A 13,588-nucleotide genomic window follows, 5' to 3' on the forward strand; every position below is an offset into this window, starting at 1 on the left:
TGTATCGGTCTCTCTCCCCTCCCTCTGCTGGTTGGATTGGGCTCTGCGTCTGTATCGGTCTCTCTCCCCTCCCTCTGCTGGTTGGATTGGGCTCTGCGTGTGTATCGGTCTCTCTCCCCTCCCTCTGCTGGTTGGATTGGGCTCTGCATGTGTATCGGTCTCTCTCCCCTCCCTCTGCTGGTTGGATTGGGCTCTGCGTGTGTATCGGTCTCTCTCCCCTCCCTCTGCTGGTTGGATTGGGCTCTGCGTGTGTATCGGTCTCTCTCCCCCTCCCTCACCCGCTGTGACGCACAAACACTTGTAACCATCTCTGAGTAAATGACTCATCCAAGTGTTACCCGAGGGTTAAATTATTCCCTGCCGCCGCACCGGGACCAAACAAAACAAACGCCCTCTCGCTGTGAGAGCCCCACGTGTGAAACTCCACATCAACCAGTGCCAGGCTTTGATCCTAATTCACTTTGAAAGATGAGGGACAAACAAAGCGCCCGCCCCCTCTCCCCAAATTAATGAAAAGTCTCATCTCGTAGCGGAAATTAGCGGCCTATTTGCATGCAAAGTGTGGGGCGTTTAACAAGCCTTATCATAGAATCAAAGTGGTATTATCCGTCGGCTCAAGTGCTGATTGAACGTGGACAATCAAGCGTGGGATAAAAAGGTGCTCGATACGATATGACGGGGTCGTCACGTAGCGACCCTAGCTCATTTGTGGCTAATGATGAGCTTGCCTCTGCAAACCGGCTTAACTCCTTCTGTAGCAGGTTGGAAAGGAAAACAGAAAACACAGTCAGACCACAGTCAGACACGGACTCACACTCAGACAGATCCCTGACATGGCAGCCTATATTCCAGAAATCATTCGACACACACACACACACACACACACACACACACACAATGGTCCAACAGCCTAGAAAACGTCACACATCAGCCCACTTCCTAAGAAACCTTGTCCCAACTACATTGCATTTCTCTTTATTGCATCCACGTTTCCTTGAGTCTTTTCCTTGCATCTTAGTCCCTCCCACCTCCCCCATTCGCTTTGCAGTATGAGACAACCCCACCACAGAAAAGAAATGACAAACAAACTGATTGTGGGGGGCTTACTATCTCTTTAATTTGTAATCAATTGTTTGTTAATTAGCCTATTACACAGTACACACAGCCCCTCACTTTTAGTTTCTGATTTCTGTGTGGTGCTGACGGACAGCTCCTTTTACCGTTCAAATAGAAAGTGCTCTGGGAATGCATTATTTGGCCTCCTGAACACCACAGCCAATTAGCTGTGTGATAAAGCATCATATTGGAAGGAAATGCATGTGATATCATGGGGATGAATAGAGGAAAAGATGATTTTCTGTTGGTATGGTTTTCTGGATTGAAACTGCCCCTCTGTAATATCAAGCTGGTTTAGAATAGAAAAGAAAAAGTGTAAAAGTTGTACACGATTGTACCCTGCTCATTGTTAACAGAGGAGTTCCAGACTGTACATTTGTAATGGGATCACAGACTCTTGGATGTCTAACTTGTAGCTTTTGCCTTGGGCCACAACATAGGCTATACAGTATATGAACTGTGAAAGTGAGCTCAGTTCTGGTTTAAGCCTGTGAACTGATCTACTCTATGTGAAACTGCCTTCCACTTTGCTTTAGGTTTAGCCCTTCTCTTAAGAAAAGATGTATTTTAGACTGGGCTATTTGGTCAGGCAAATTAGTAATATAATAACAACCAACCTGTGCAGCCACCCGCTGCAAATTGACTACATGTTGTTGTATGATCAGACTAATCCTCCATCCGCACAACAACGCAGATACTGTAGAAGAGAGGCGTTTGATGGGTAAAGTGAGGGTGACCCCTATTGGTGGAAGAGGGTAATTGCATGGACTGCCAGTATGGACAGCAGGGCTGCACGACACTATTATTTATCAAGTACCCAAGGCTCAAAGGAACTGAAGCCTTCAGAAGTTCTGCTGCTTACCTTAAGGGAGATATAGCCTACAATGAAACGCCTTAAAGCCAACTGACAAAGAGGGACAGTTTTAAACAGATGGGACTGGGAGGGGGAAAAGATATCAAAAGGTAATCTGATTTATTTTTTTATTTTTTAGTGTGTGAAGAATACACACGATTCTTTTAAATGATCTCACACTGACATTTTGGATAAAGGTTTATGTCCTGTCAGATATGTGTCAATACTAGTGTGTGTCACTGAGGAGTTAACATTGCACTTCATCATGTTGTACATTGTAAAAGTCAATGGGCTTTCAATGTGAACAGCCACAGGGCATCAGCTACAAGGAAGCAATTGAATGTGGGAGATGAGATTTTCTTCACAAGAAGAGTTTCAATTTGGGGTTAACAGCTGCTATAATATAATATATATAATATATATATATATAATATAATATATATATATAATTTGGGGTTAACAGCTGCTATAGCCAAGAGCTTGACCTCGATAACATGCACACGTACCTAGCACTGAGATATGTGAATGGGCCCAAGTCAAATCTTTCACCTCAGTAGCGATACTGAATGACACTAGAATCTAGATAAAAGAGAATACACACCAGCACTCGGCAATTCATTCAGTCTTGGATTCAACCAACCAGAGGGCAAGCTGGTAGACCAATGAGAGATTTAGGCTGCCTCTGTCACTTGTTTAGCCCGACAGCTCAAAATAGCATGAGTGGCAACTTCCTTGTGATGCCTACGGTAGAGAAATCCACCTGTCTTCTCCTCTCTCACACTCTAGTCTAGTGTCAATCTGTCACGTTCAATATGGAGGTATTTTCTTACAACTCTGCTCACAGTTAATAGCAGACACCAGCCGATCCAATTTAAAGTTGCTCACCGTCTTCATTACTCCAAGCAGAAATTACACAAGATCTTCCCTTCTGTCTCACCACTGTGTGACAGGTGTCAGGTGTCAGAGGCACACTATCTCATAGGGCTGTGAATCTTCACTGGCCCCACAATGCGATTACGATTCATCCGTCAACGATTCGATTCGACGATGCATCTCGATACAGCTCAAAGTATGGCAGCTCCAAGAATCAAATCCTCAATTTTCTATATTTTTACTGCACATGGCTACTTTTCATGAAATTAATACAAGCAGTCAGATAAATATGAAGTCCCTTTTTTACTTAGAAAGTGCATTAAAATCTGAATGTCAACAGAAATTTAAACATAAACGATTCAACGATTCATCTGTCAACGATTCGATTCGATTCGATTCACACGTCCGCATCTCGATGCATCGATTAAACGATTAATTTTGACACCCCTACTATCTCATGCCTTTCGGTTCTGACCTTCACTGACGGGATTCTGGGCCAAAATATTTGACTGGTACTCTAAGGCCTACAAAGTAACCCTGCAGCCAGAGGCAGAACTCGCCATCTTTGGCTGCTCGGAGTCCTCTCTGAACTTCCCTACAGCGGTGCAACAATCTCTGACACTGGGGACAACTGTTGCTAAAAGACTCATTTTAAAGGAATGGAAGTCCTCTTCTTCACCTTCTTTTCAGGTGTGGCTGATGGACATGATCTCGGTTATACAGATGGAGAGACTGAGGTTCCTGAGAGCCAACTCGCTTAGAAGGTTCTCAAATATCTGAGACCCCTTGTTGGCTTACTTTGACGAAGTTAAAGGAACACTCCGCCCATTTTCAACCAGCTTTGTATCATTAGAACATCAGCAGTATATCAGAAAACTGTAAACTGTTTTGAAGTCTGTCATTTAATTTGACAGTAATTTGACATTGAGTGTTAAAGTGTGGACCAGTGACATCACTGGTCCACACTAACTCAAATTAATAACTCATTAACTCAAATCAACTCTCAATAACTGTCGAACTATTCATCTAGTTTGACAATTATTGAGAGTTGATTTGAGTTAATGAGTTATTCATTTGAGTTAGTGTGGATCAGTGATGTCACTGGTCCACACTTTAACACTCAATAACTGTCAAATTAAATGACAGACTTCAAAACAGTTTACAGTTTTCTGATATACTACTGATGTTCTAATGATACAAAGCTGGTTGAAAATGGGCGGAGTGTTCCTTTAAGAACGACTCGTGATTGAGGTTAGGGGTGATAGACAGCTTACTTGGATGGTTTTCCATGGACCCCTTTCGCAGGATCCCATGCATAATATCTTGTACAAGCACATAAGCACCTTATGGGGCTGGTAGCACCATGTTACAATACTAAATGTATTGTACCGTCTTCTCTCCCACACACACACACACTGGTAAACTCCCACACAGCACTCTACTACAACAGGCTGATTCATTTGTCCTTCCCTGCTCATTATTCAAACACTGTCAAAAGCCCTCGGGGCATACCAAATGTTTACGGGGGTCAGCATCATTTGTCAATCATCCCCGCAGCAGTTCTCCCCCCTACAGTGAGCCAGATGTTACTTTCAACTCCTGGGGGATGAGAAATGGTTCAAGCCACCGCTAAAACAGCTAGAAACACATGGACGTGTGATCCCTTATATTCAACACCCTTGCATATCATATCACACACACACACACACACACACACACACACACACACACACACACACACACACACACACACACACACACACACACACACACACACACACACACCTTGGTTTGACCCTCTCATCCTGTCAAGTCGTGCAGTGCTCCTTAAAAAAGGAGTAGCCTATATAGAAAGTATAATATATAGAAAGGATTATTCCCCTTTTTAATCAAGAGGAACCATAGCCCTGCCTGAAGGGGTTTATTTTCCAATAATGACCGGCTTGCTGTACATTATGCTGCTTAGTACACGGCTACTTACTAAATAAATCAATTATTTAACAACAATGATTTTATTGATTTGAAAATGATTTCATTGTTTCCTTCTTGCCGGGGCTTTGCGGTTGACACACCTGGAAACAATCAAAGCCAACGTTACATTTGCTAACCAACATTAGCTGGGCACTGCTGCCAACACACCAGCAACAACAACAACATTCCTGGATTTGTTGATGTTTCGAACTCTAACGAAGAAATCAAGAGTATCCAAGAGAGAAGTGTTTGGTTCAAGTTGTGCTGATTTGTGAAGATTATCTTGCTGAACACAAAGATCTCAGTTTCATCAACTGTTGTTAACCACAGACCTTATTTTGAGCATCTAACCAAAATCTGCATACAGAAATCCCATTGACTTCCAGACGAGGGAACCCAGCGTGACGCTAAGTTGCTAATGCTAACGTCCGTGTTGGCCTACAAAAATACGTCATCGCTGCGGTGCTCTATAACCCTAACCCATTTTCATCTTCCTCGATACTGCACACTGCACAACCCAGCAACAAAGTAAATAAAGTCCATGTATAACAAACACCATCAGATAATAAGCTGCATGTTTTGGTTGAACACACAATGGCAGGTGTTTGCAGTCCACACTCAAAGGAGAGGAGACCGCATTCATGGGTCTCTACACGTGACATTGAGGGTTTGAGTCCAATTGTCAAACTACGATATGTCACACCACCTGTCCTTGACTGAGTTACAGTAGATCTTATATATGTCACACCACCTTGACTGAGTTACAGTAGATCTTATATATGTCACACCACCTTGACTGAGTTACAGTAGATCTTGTATATGTCACCCCACCTTGATTGAGTTACAGTAGATCTTATATATGTCACCCCACCTTGATTGAGTTACAGTAGATCTTATATATGTCACACCGCCTTGATTGAGTTACAGTAGATCTTATATATGTCACCCCACCTTGATTGAGTTACAGTAGATCTTATATATGTCACCCCACCTTGACTGAGTTACAGTAGATCTTGTATATGTCACCCCACCTTGATTGAGTTACAGTAGATCTTCAGGGCTCGACGTTAACTTTTAAAAGTGGTTGCCGGAGGGGCAACCTGGCAAGAGCTTTTGGTTGCCCGAATAAAAATATGGTTGCCCAATTTTAGTCGCTTTATATTTTGAGTAATTAAGATACTATGCAGTCATAAGCCGGCTTAATAATGACGATGTGACAGAAAAGTAAGTATAATAATCTATAGTATAGTATAATAGGCCTATTCAGTGTGCGCACCGGGTGTAGTAGTAGTAATAATGATAATAATAATAATAATAAATTTGTGTCATTTCGTTTTCTAAACAAATCTTATTTTTTGTTTTTATAATGCATTTGCACTGAAAGGATTTAACTAATATTTGTGAACTTTCATTTTCATATATTTTTCAACAGTTATTGTTCATATTGTGCTTAATTTATTAATTAAAAGCGTTATTGATAATTAAGTAGCCTACCCTCCTCCAGGCCCGGCTCCAGACCCAAGTTACAGAGGGGGCCTGCCCCTAGCTTGGGGGGGCCAAGCTACCCAAGGGGGGTCCGGGGGGATTCTCCCCCGGAAGAAGATTTTGTACATTTTAAAGTAAAATTCGTCAACCTGGTGCATTTGAGAGCAAAATGAAGAGGCTAAATCTGTGAAGAACTACACACATCTCTAATGTGTTGTGACTTTACAAATAATTAGGCCTAAACAATTAATATTAAGTGTATTTACACATTGTGCACAAATTGCATTCATTGTGACAAATTTACAATAGTTAATATCCAGCCAGAATCATTGCAAATGGATGTTCAAAGTAACAGTTAGCAATAGCATTGAGTTAATCAATGCCTAATGACAGCCAGATTCCATGTTAAACTTTAAAACAGAAAAACGTTTTTAGCAACAAAAAAAAAAAAAAAAAAAAAAAAAAATTGAATGGGGGGGCCAGTTTGTTAAATGGGGGGGCCCGGCCCGGTCAGGCCCTGCCCGGTCAGGCCCGGCCCGGTCAGGCCCGCCCCTAACGCCGGGCCTGCCCTCCTCATGTTCATTCAGGGATACTTTGATGACAGTGGTTTGGGGCCCCCACTCTGATGTTGCATAGGGCCCCAAAAGGCCCAGGAGCGGCCCTGCAATCCCTCTCTCTCTCACCCCGTATGAGAGGCTGACAGGCCAGGGATGCAAATCATTTCTCAGCACATATACGCGGTGGTAAAACGTTTTTGAAGGATGTCCTGGTCGAGGTGTATGTTGTAGGCTTGTTGTAGGCTACATGCTTTGCAGTATAGCGTTATGCTGGAATTATGCTTGAAGTTTGGGCTGTCGCACGGAAATGAGAGACACATGAATCTTGACGAGGAAACGTGTGGAGCGTTTATACACTGTGTGTGGGTTTCTGCTCGCGGAAGTGAGCTGGAGTCTTGAAAACTCCACTTTGTCCGCCCAGCCGCGTCCACGTAGTTACACAATTCGGGGTGTGCACAGCCAGGCGAAAACCGTCTGCACAGCAGCCTTGTGGAGGGGCGCGTCTGCTGATTTAACTAACTTTTCCGTGTGGACACTCGCCGATGCGGGAAGCATATGAGACCTAAGCGCTTGTTGTAGGCTACATGCTTTGCAGTATAGCATTCGTTTTCCGTCCCGTTCAAAGACGCACGGGTATTTCACCTCAATGACAATTTCCTCGTCCTTTGTTTCTGTGCGGGGCTGCGGGCGGACAAGGTTCTTCTTGCGTCTTGCAGCCGCTGTGATTGTGTGCGAGCAGCCCCACCTGTCCCAGTCAGTACTCGTTAAACATACCGCACGTGCAGCATGCATCACGTAGGTTCCGACTGGTAATTAGTAACATCGTTTCGATTGTAACAGCAATAAAATGTCACATATATGTCACTCACAACAAGTATTAAAACATTTATTTGGTGTATATTTTGCTGTTTGCTGCTGTACATATTTTGTTGCATGTTAAATCGTGGTTGCCCCTGGGGCAACCAAAGACCGAGAAATGGTTGCCCCATGTTTTTTTTGGTTGCCCGGGGCAACCGGGCAGCCGTTAATGTCGAGCCCTGATCTTATATATGTCACACCGCCTTGACTGAGTTACAGTAGATCTTATATATGTCACACCACCTTGACTGAGTTACAGTAGATCTTATATATGTCACACCACCTTGACTGAGTTACAGTAGATCTTATATATGTCACACCACCTTGACTGAGTTACAGTAGATCTTATATATGTCCCCCACCTTGACTGAGTTACAGTAGATCTTGTATACATGTATGTCACACCACCTTGACTGAGTTACAGTAGATCTTATATATGTCACACCACCTTGACTGAGTTACAGTAGATCTTATATATGTCACACCACCTTGACTGAGTTACAGTAGATCTTATATATGTCACCCCACCTTGACTGAGTTACAGTAGATCTTGTATATGTCACACCACCTTGACTGAGTTACAGTAGATCTTATATATGTCACCCCACCTTGACTGAGTTACAGTAGATCTTGTATGTCACCCCACCTTGACTGAGTTACAGTAGATCTTGTATACATGTATGTCACACCACCTTGACTGAGTTACAGTAGATCTTATATATGTCACACCACCTTGACTGAGTTACAGTAGATCTTGTATGTCACCCCACCTTGACTGAGTTACAGTAGATCTTGTATACATGTATGTCACACCACCTTGACTGAGTTACAGTAGATCTTGTATATGTCACACCACCTTGACTGAGTTACAGTAGATCTTATATATGTCACACCACCTTGACTGAGTTACAGTAGATCTTGCCTTTATATGTCACACCACCTTGACTGAGTTACAGTAGATCTTGTATATGTCACACCACCTTGACTGAGTTACAGTAGCTCTTATATATGTCACACCACCTTGACTGAGTTACAGTAGATCTTGTATATGTCACACCACCTTGACTGAGTTACAGTAGATCTTGTATATGTCACACCACCTTGACTGAGTTACAGTAGCTCTTATATATGTCACACCACCTTGACTGAGTTACAGTAGATCTTGTATATGTCACCCCACCTTGACTGAGTTACAGTAGATATTGGGGCCATGATTCCAGCAAGCATAGATAGACAATGTCTCGTCAGCATAGTTAGCTGCTAGCCCAGCCCAGCCCAGGCAGACAATATCAGAGATTCAACCCCTGCAGTAAACGCACATCTGAACAGACGGCTATGTACCTGCTCTAGAATCCCAAATCCTGTAGTGGAGAGCTGCAGCAGCACCGTTCTTTGGTGAGTCTGCCCATTGAGATATATGGGGGGGTTTTACCCCACTCGCGCGCCAGCCGTAGTGACATTTTGTGGGCGTTCCCACACAGACCGACTGTATCTAAGGAGCATAGCTTCCCAGACTGAAAAGCAGGGTGTGTACTTACTGCACATCCAGTTTAACCGCATCAAATGATACTGATCAGAAAGATATCCCTCCTATGAAAGAGACTGATTTTTCTGGAGACACTCCCGTTGGCTTTCATACAGGCTCCTATTACACCTGGAGAATGACTGCTCTTATCTTATCTAGGCTACATCTGTGTCAATGGTTTAGTGTTTTCTGCAATAAGAACGTGGTCTTCCGGCAATAGCCTTGAAATATCTTCTACAAACAAAACATTAGGCCTATATGATATTAAGTAGGATCTTAAATAGTAAATACCATTGTTGTCTCTCATGAACTCATAATCACCGTTTACTGGGACACTAGCATCTAGCACCAGCGCTACATGTAGCACATCATTGTTACACATGAGACTTTCACAAGAGTCAGCCTACATTCAGTGTTCACAAAGAGCTGCTCTCTTTTGACAACAGGGCTTGGATTTGGAATAAATGGCAGATTATCTGAAGAGATGAAATGACATAAAAGCACTTCCTCTATCTAGGCTAATAATTATTTGCGGTATGTTTTCAACCTGAGCAGCACACACACGCTCAAGTGACAAGTCAATCAAATAGGCCTGCTTACCAAGGAGAACATTCCACTCATATGTCTGTGTTCAGACCAAACAGGTGACGGACGGTGGGGTACCCAAACAATGTCAATCGCAAAGGACCATTTACTTTCCCTGTGACCAGCACGTTTCAAGTGTAAACTGCAACACATTGGAAATATATTGTGCAGCCATCAAATGCCAAGGATTTAGGAGGGGCGAAATTAAATGTCTAGTTGAATTGACCTGGCTGGGATCACCCAGCACTGCTGAGAAATGGGGTTGGACATTTTCCAAATTCTATTCAGACGCATTAACGGAAGGGCATTTGTACAAGGCAAAGTCAAAGCAACGCTTGGCGATGTGCACTGCAGAGTTCCAAGTAAGTGACTTTGTACATTATAGAGCTATTTTGCTGCTTCTCACTCCGAGTGCTCTTGATAAATTGAACCTGTACTGCACACCTGGCTAATGACAAATGCGTCTTGTGACTAACCAAGATTGATTGCATTTTCCAAAATGTTGAAATAGCACTGCAGCACACTCCTTCATGCTGACTGATGTAAAGCATGTCATTTGCTGATAAAAAAGATTTGTCACCTCAGTCTTTTTTCACTATTTCTAGAAAGGTGGAAGTATGATGTCATCTACTACAGACTCAGAGCAGTATAATGTACAGTAATAAATAAGGGCTACATCACTGACACATTAATAACATCTTGACTCATCCAACCTTACTATCCTCCTTACTAATTTTGATAATTGCTTAACTAAAGAAATAGTTAAGTCAATAATAGTTACTTTATATACAGCAACAGTGGAGGGGATGATATGGCATGTCAAAAGTGTGTTTAGAAATATGCATGTGCATTATGCAGATGCCAAGTTGACCTTCACTGTGCCCTAAGAATAGCAGAAGTTATCTTCTGCTTACCTGTCTTTCCACCCCCACATACCTGACAACAACTATTGCATAGCTATTAGCTAGTAAGTAACTTTTTCACGTCAAGGAAGGACCCCAAACTGTGACAAATGAGACCACAGACCGCAATTTCATAAGATTTTGTGTGCCAGCCCTCCCACACTCCTGGCCCTGTCTTGCAAGGGGCCTCAGGGGCTGGTTGCATTGACTTAAGATTTTCCTTAAAGTCAGAGTTAAGGTTAGAAAGTTTCTAGTTTTGATATTCGATTAATCGGTTTGAGTATGTTTTTTTAAGTCAAAATTCTCTGATTCCAGCTTCTTATTAAATGGGAATGTTTTCTGGGGACGTCATCTTGGACTTTGAGAAACACTGATCAACATTTTTCACATTTTATATACCAAACAACTAATCGATTAATCGAGAAAATAATCCACTGGTTAAACAATTAAAATAATCTTTCGTTGCAGCATACTGTACATTAGAATCTATTATATTCGACTTCTAGACTATCACGGCGAAACAGATGCTTTCAAAGAACATACAGCCCAGACAAATGTATCATGGTGAAACAGATGCTTTCATAGAACATACACAGCCCAGACAAAAATGCCTCATCACCATTCATTATTTAACACAGCAGGAGGGGACAGCTGTTGCAGCCTTTTCATGGTGCTTACCTTGCTTGGGATCCTCAGGTTCTCCACAGGACTGAGGTCTGCCATGCTCTCTTGGGGGCTTTTCAGACCCTGTCAAAATAAAACCCACTTTTACTCTTTATCCTTCATACCAATGATTTCACGACTCAAAAAGATCCAGCGACTACCAGACTCAGAGAAAGATGTCAGGTAACGTTACGGTTTTTCACTTGAAGCTTGCTCTACCAAGTAACATCGCACTGTTGACTGTACTGCAGGCAGCACACAAATGCAGCGAAAACTGGAAAGATTTCTGAAAGCGATAGCTTGTTTTTCGCAGGTTAGCCAAGATGTCTAGCATTACTGCTTTGCAAGTTGAGAACTTCCTTCACCGCCCACATTTTCTATTGTCGTGCCCTGTTGTTGTGGCTAATGATGATCTCTTGCAACTTACAAGAGGGACATGAATGTAACGTTAACGATAATGCATTTATCTTAGTTTAATGTAGAGCAAAGAGGCTGTGGCTAAACTGCAGCCGTTGACGTAACTTATTATTGTTAGTAAACGTGTTGTTTGTGTAATCTGTCAGAGAATGAACTGTCAAACTAGCCAGTTAGCTTAGCTAGCTGGTAGGCTATGCTAGCTGCTGCTGTCCGAGCCCGCGGTTAGAGAGTCGCTTCACTCACCTGCCGGGCCATCAGCGACTTGATCTTCTGCATCGTAAATCCAAATGTGGCCCAGTGTCCGAACAACTGACGGAACACAGTTCTGTTTTAATGTCAACGGATCGGCCCTGCACTACGAGAGGGAAGCCATGGTTGCCCGTCACGTGATTGGTTTGACACAGGAACAGGAGGAACAAATGCAACGCATCCTGGGAAAGGTAGTTTATTGTAATGAGGCGTGTGCGCGATTTACACTGCCAAACTAGCCTAGGTAAACCCAGCCCCCACGTGACCTGCTCTCTCAGTTCCCAGTCACTAGGGTCTAGCGAGTGTGACTGAGTGACTGAGAACAGGTCTGAGAGCAGGTCACGTGGGGGATGGGTTTACCCAGGCTACTGCCAAACTGCCAAAGAAATATATCGTTGTGGTTGTGCACTACTACCTATGACCACTCGATGGTAGTAATAGACCAAATCACCGTGACGTCACCATGTAAACAAATTTACTTCCGGGTACCACTTGGGAAAGGCGGCAGGTTTAAATGTGCGTGTTGTCATATAAATGCTGTCAAACCCTCTCGTTGTTTTCGGCCGACTACTTTCAATTTAAATGGTTAAACGGTTGGTAAACATGCTTGTCCGACGTATCTAGCCTTTCTTCTGTGTTTGTTTTATGTAGTGTTAGCTAGCTAATAAAGTTTGTTTGTCTGTCAAACTCGCTGTTTTTTTACGTTACAGACAGAGTAACCTCGCGTCACCAGGCTCTTCTCCGCGAGAAAGAGCCTGGTACAGACAGAGCTACTGACGCCAGGTCAATTTAATTTAGCTTCAAGTCTACTCTAGTCTGGTCCAACAGGTAAATTAGCTAGTCTGGTCTCCACTAACGTTAGTGAAAGTGTTGTTATGAATGATATTAAACAACAACACAACACGGACGAACCATTTTTGTCTTCTTTGTCTGTTTTTGTCTTCAACATGTCAGTTTGTGCCGTCCACCGCCATTATAATGTGTGGACCTCAGGGGTACCCGGAAGTAAATGTAAACATCCCGCTGATTTGGTCTATAGAATAGAATATAATATTGGGAAGGAACATGGGTTATTTGACCTCACTAAAGTCTATCAAGTGTCACTTCCCAGTGTTTACTGCCTTGCTCACGGGCAGCAAATACAGCAGGTGGTATAATGAGAAACCCAACCCACGCCACTTCCATTCAAATTTGATCGCAATTACTAATGGATTCCCATTTCAAGAATTACATTTAAGTTGTAGGCTATTTGTCTCTATCACATCAACTTTTTGTTGCATGTTATTATTTATTATATAAGCTACATCTCCCTGCATATAAGACTTTGTAAGGTAGCGCTACACAATTTACCAAGACACATTTCCTTCTGAGAACATGAGTGATGCTCTCATCATCTCACAGCATGCATGCCACAGCGCCACATACAGTATAGCATCATCCCACCAAGCAGTTTCAATTGGCTTCTCAATGGAAACTGTTCCAAATAATTAGGAAAAGGTGCTTGAGCCTGCTTGGTAATTAATTGCCCCCTCGG

The 13,588-nt window shown here is 42.8% G+C and overlaps 1 protein-coding gene across 2 annotated transcripts in view; it reads right to left on the reverse strand.

The window, feature by feature from the left end:
- The window catches only part of vps50 (VPS50 subunit of EARP/GARPII complex), a 174,763-nt gene extending 162,604 nt beyond the window's left edge, over window positions 1-12,159 (reverse strand). For both annotated transcript variants that reach the window (XM_083645564.1, XM_083645563.1), the window contains exons 1-2: window positions 12,049-12,159; window positions 11,404-11,472 (exon numbers count right to left, since the gene is read on the reverse strand). In XM_083645564.1, coding sequence (XP_083501690.1) covers window positions 11,404-11,472; window positions 12,049-12,081 — 102 coding nt within the window. In that variant the 5' untranslated portion in view covers window positions 12,082-12,159. The remainder of the gene's footprint in view (window positions 1-11,403; window positions 11,473-12,048) is intronic.
- Between the last annotated feature and the right edge of the window lie 1,429 nt (window positions 12,160-13,588).

This window comes from Poromitra crassiceps, assembly GCF_964638095.1.
Source record: "Poromitra crassiceps genome assembly, chromosome: 11".
Taxonomy (NCBI): domain Eukaryota; kingdom Metazoa; phylum Chordata; class Actinopteri; order Beryciformes; family Melamphaidae; genus Poromitra; species Poromitra crassiceps.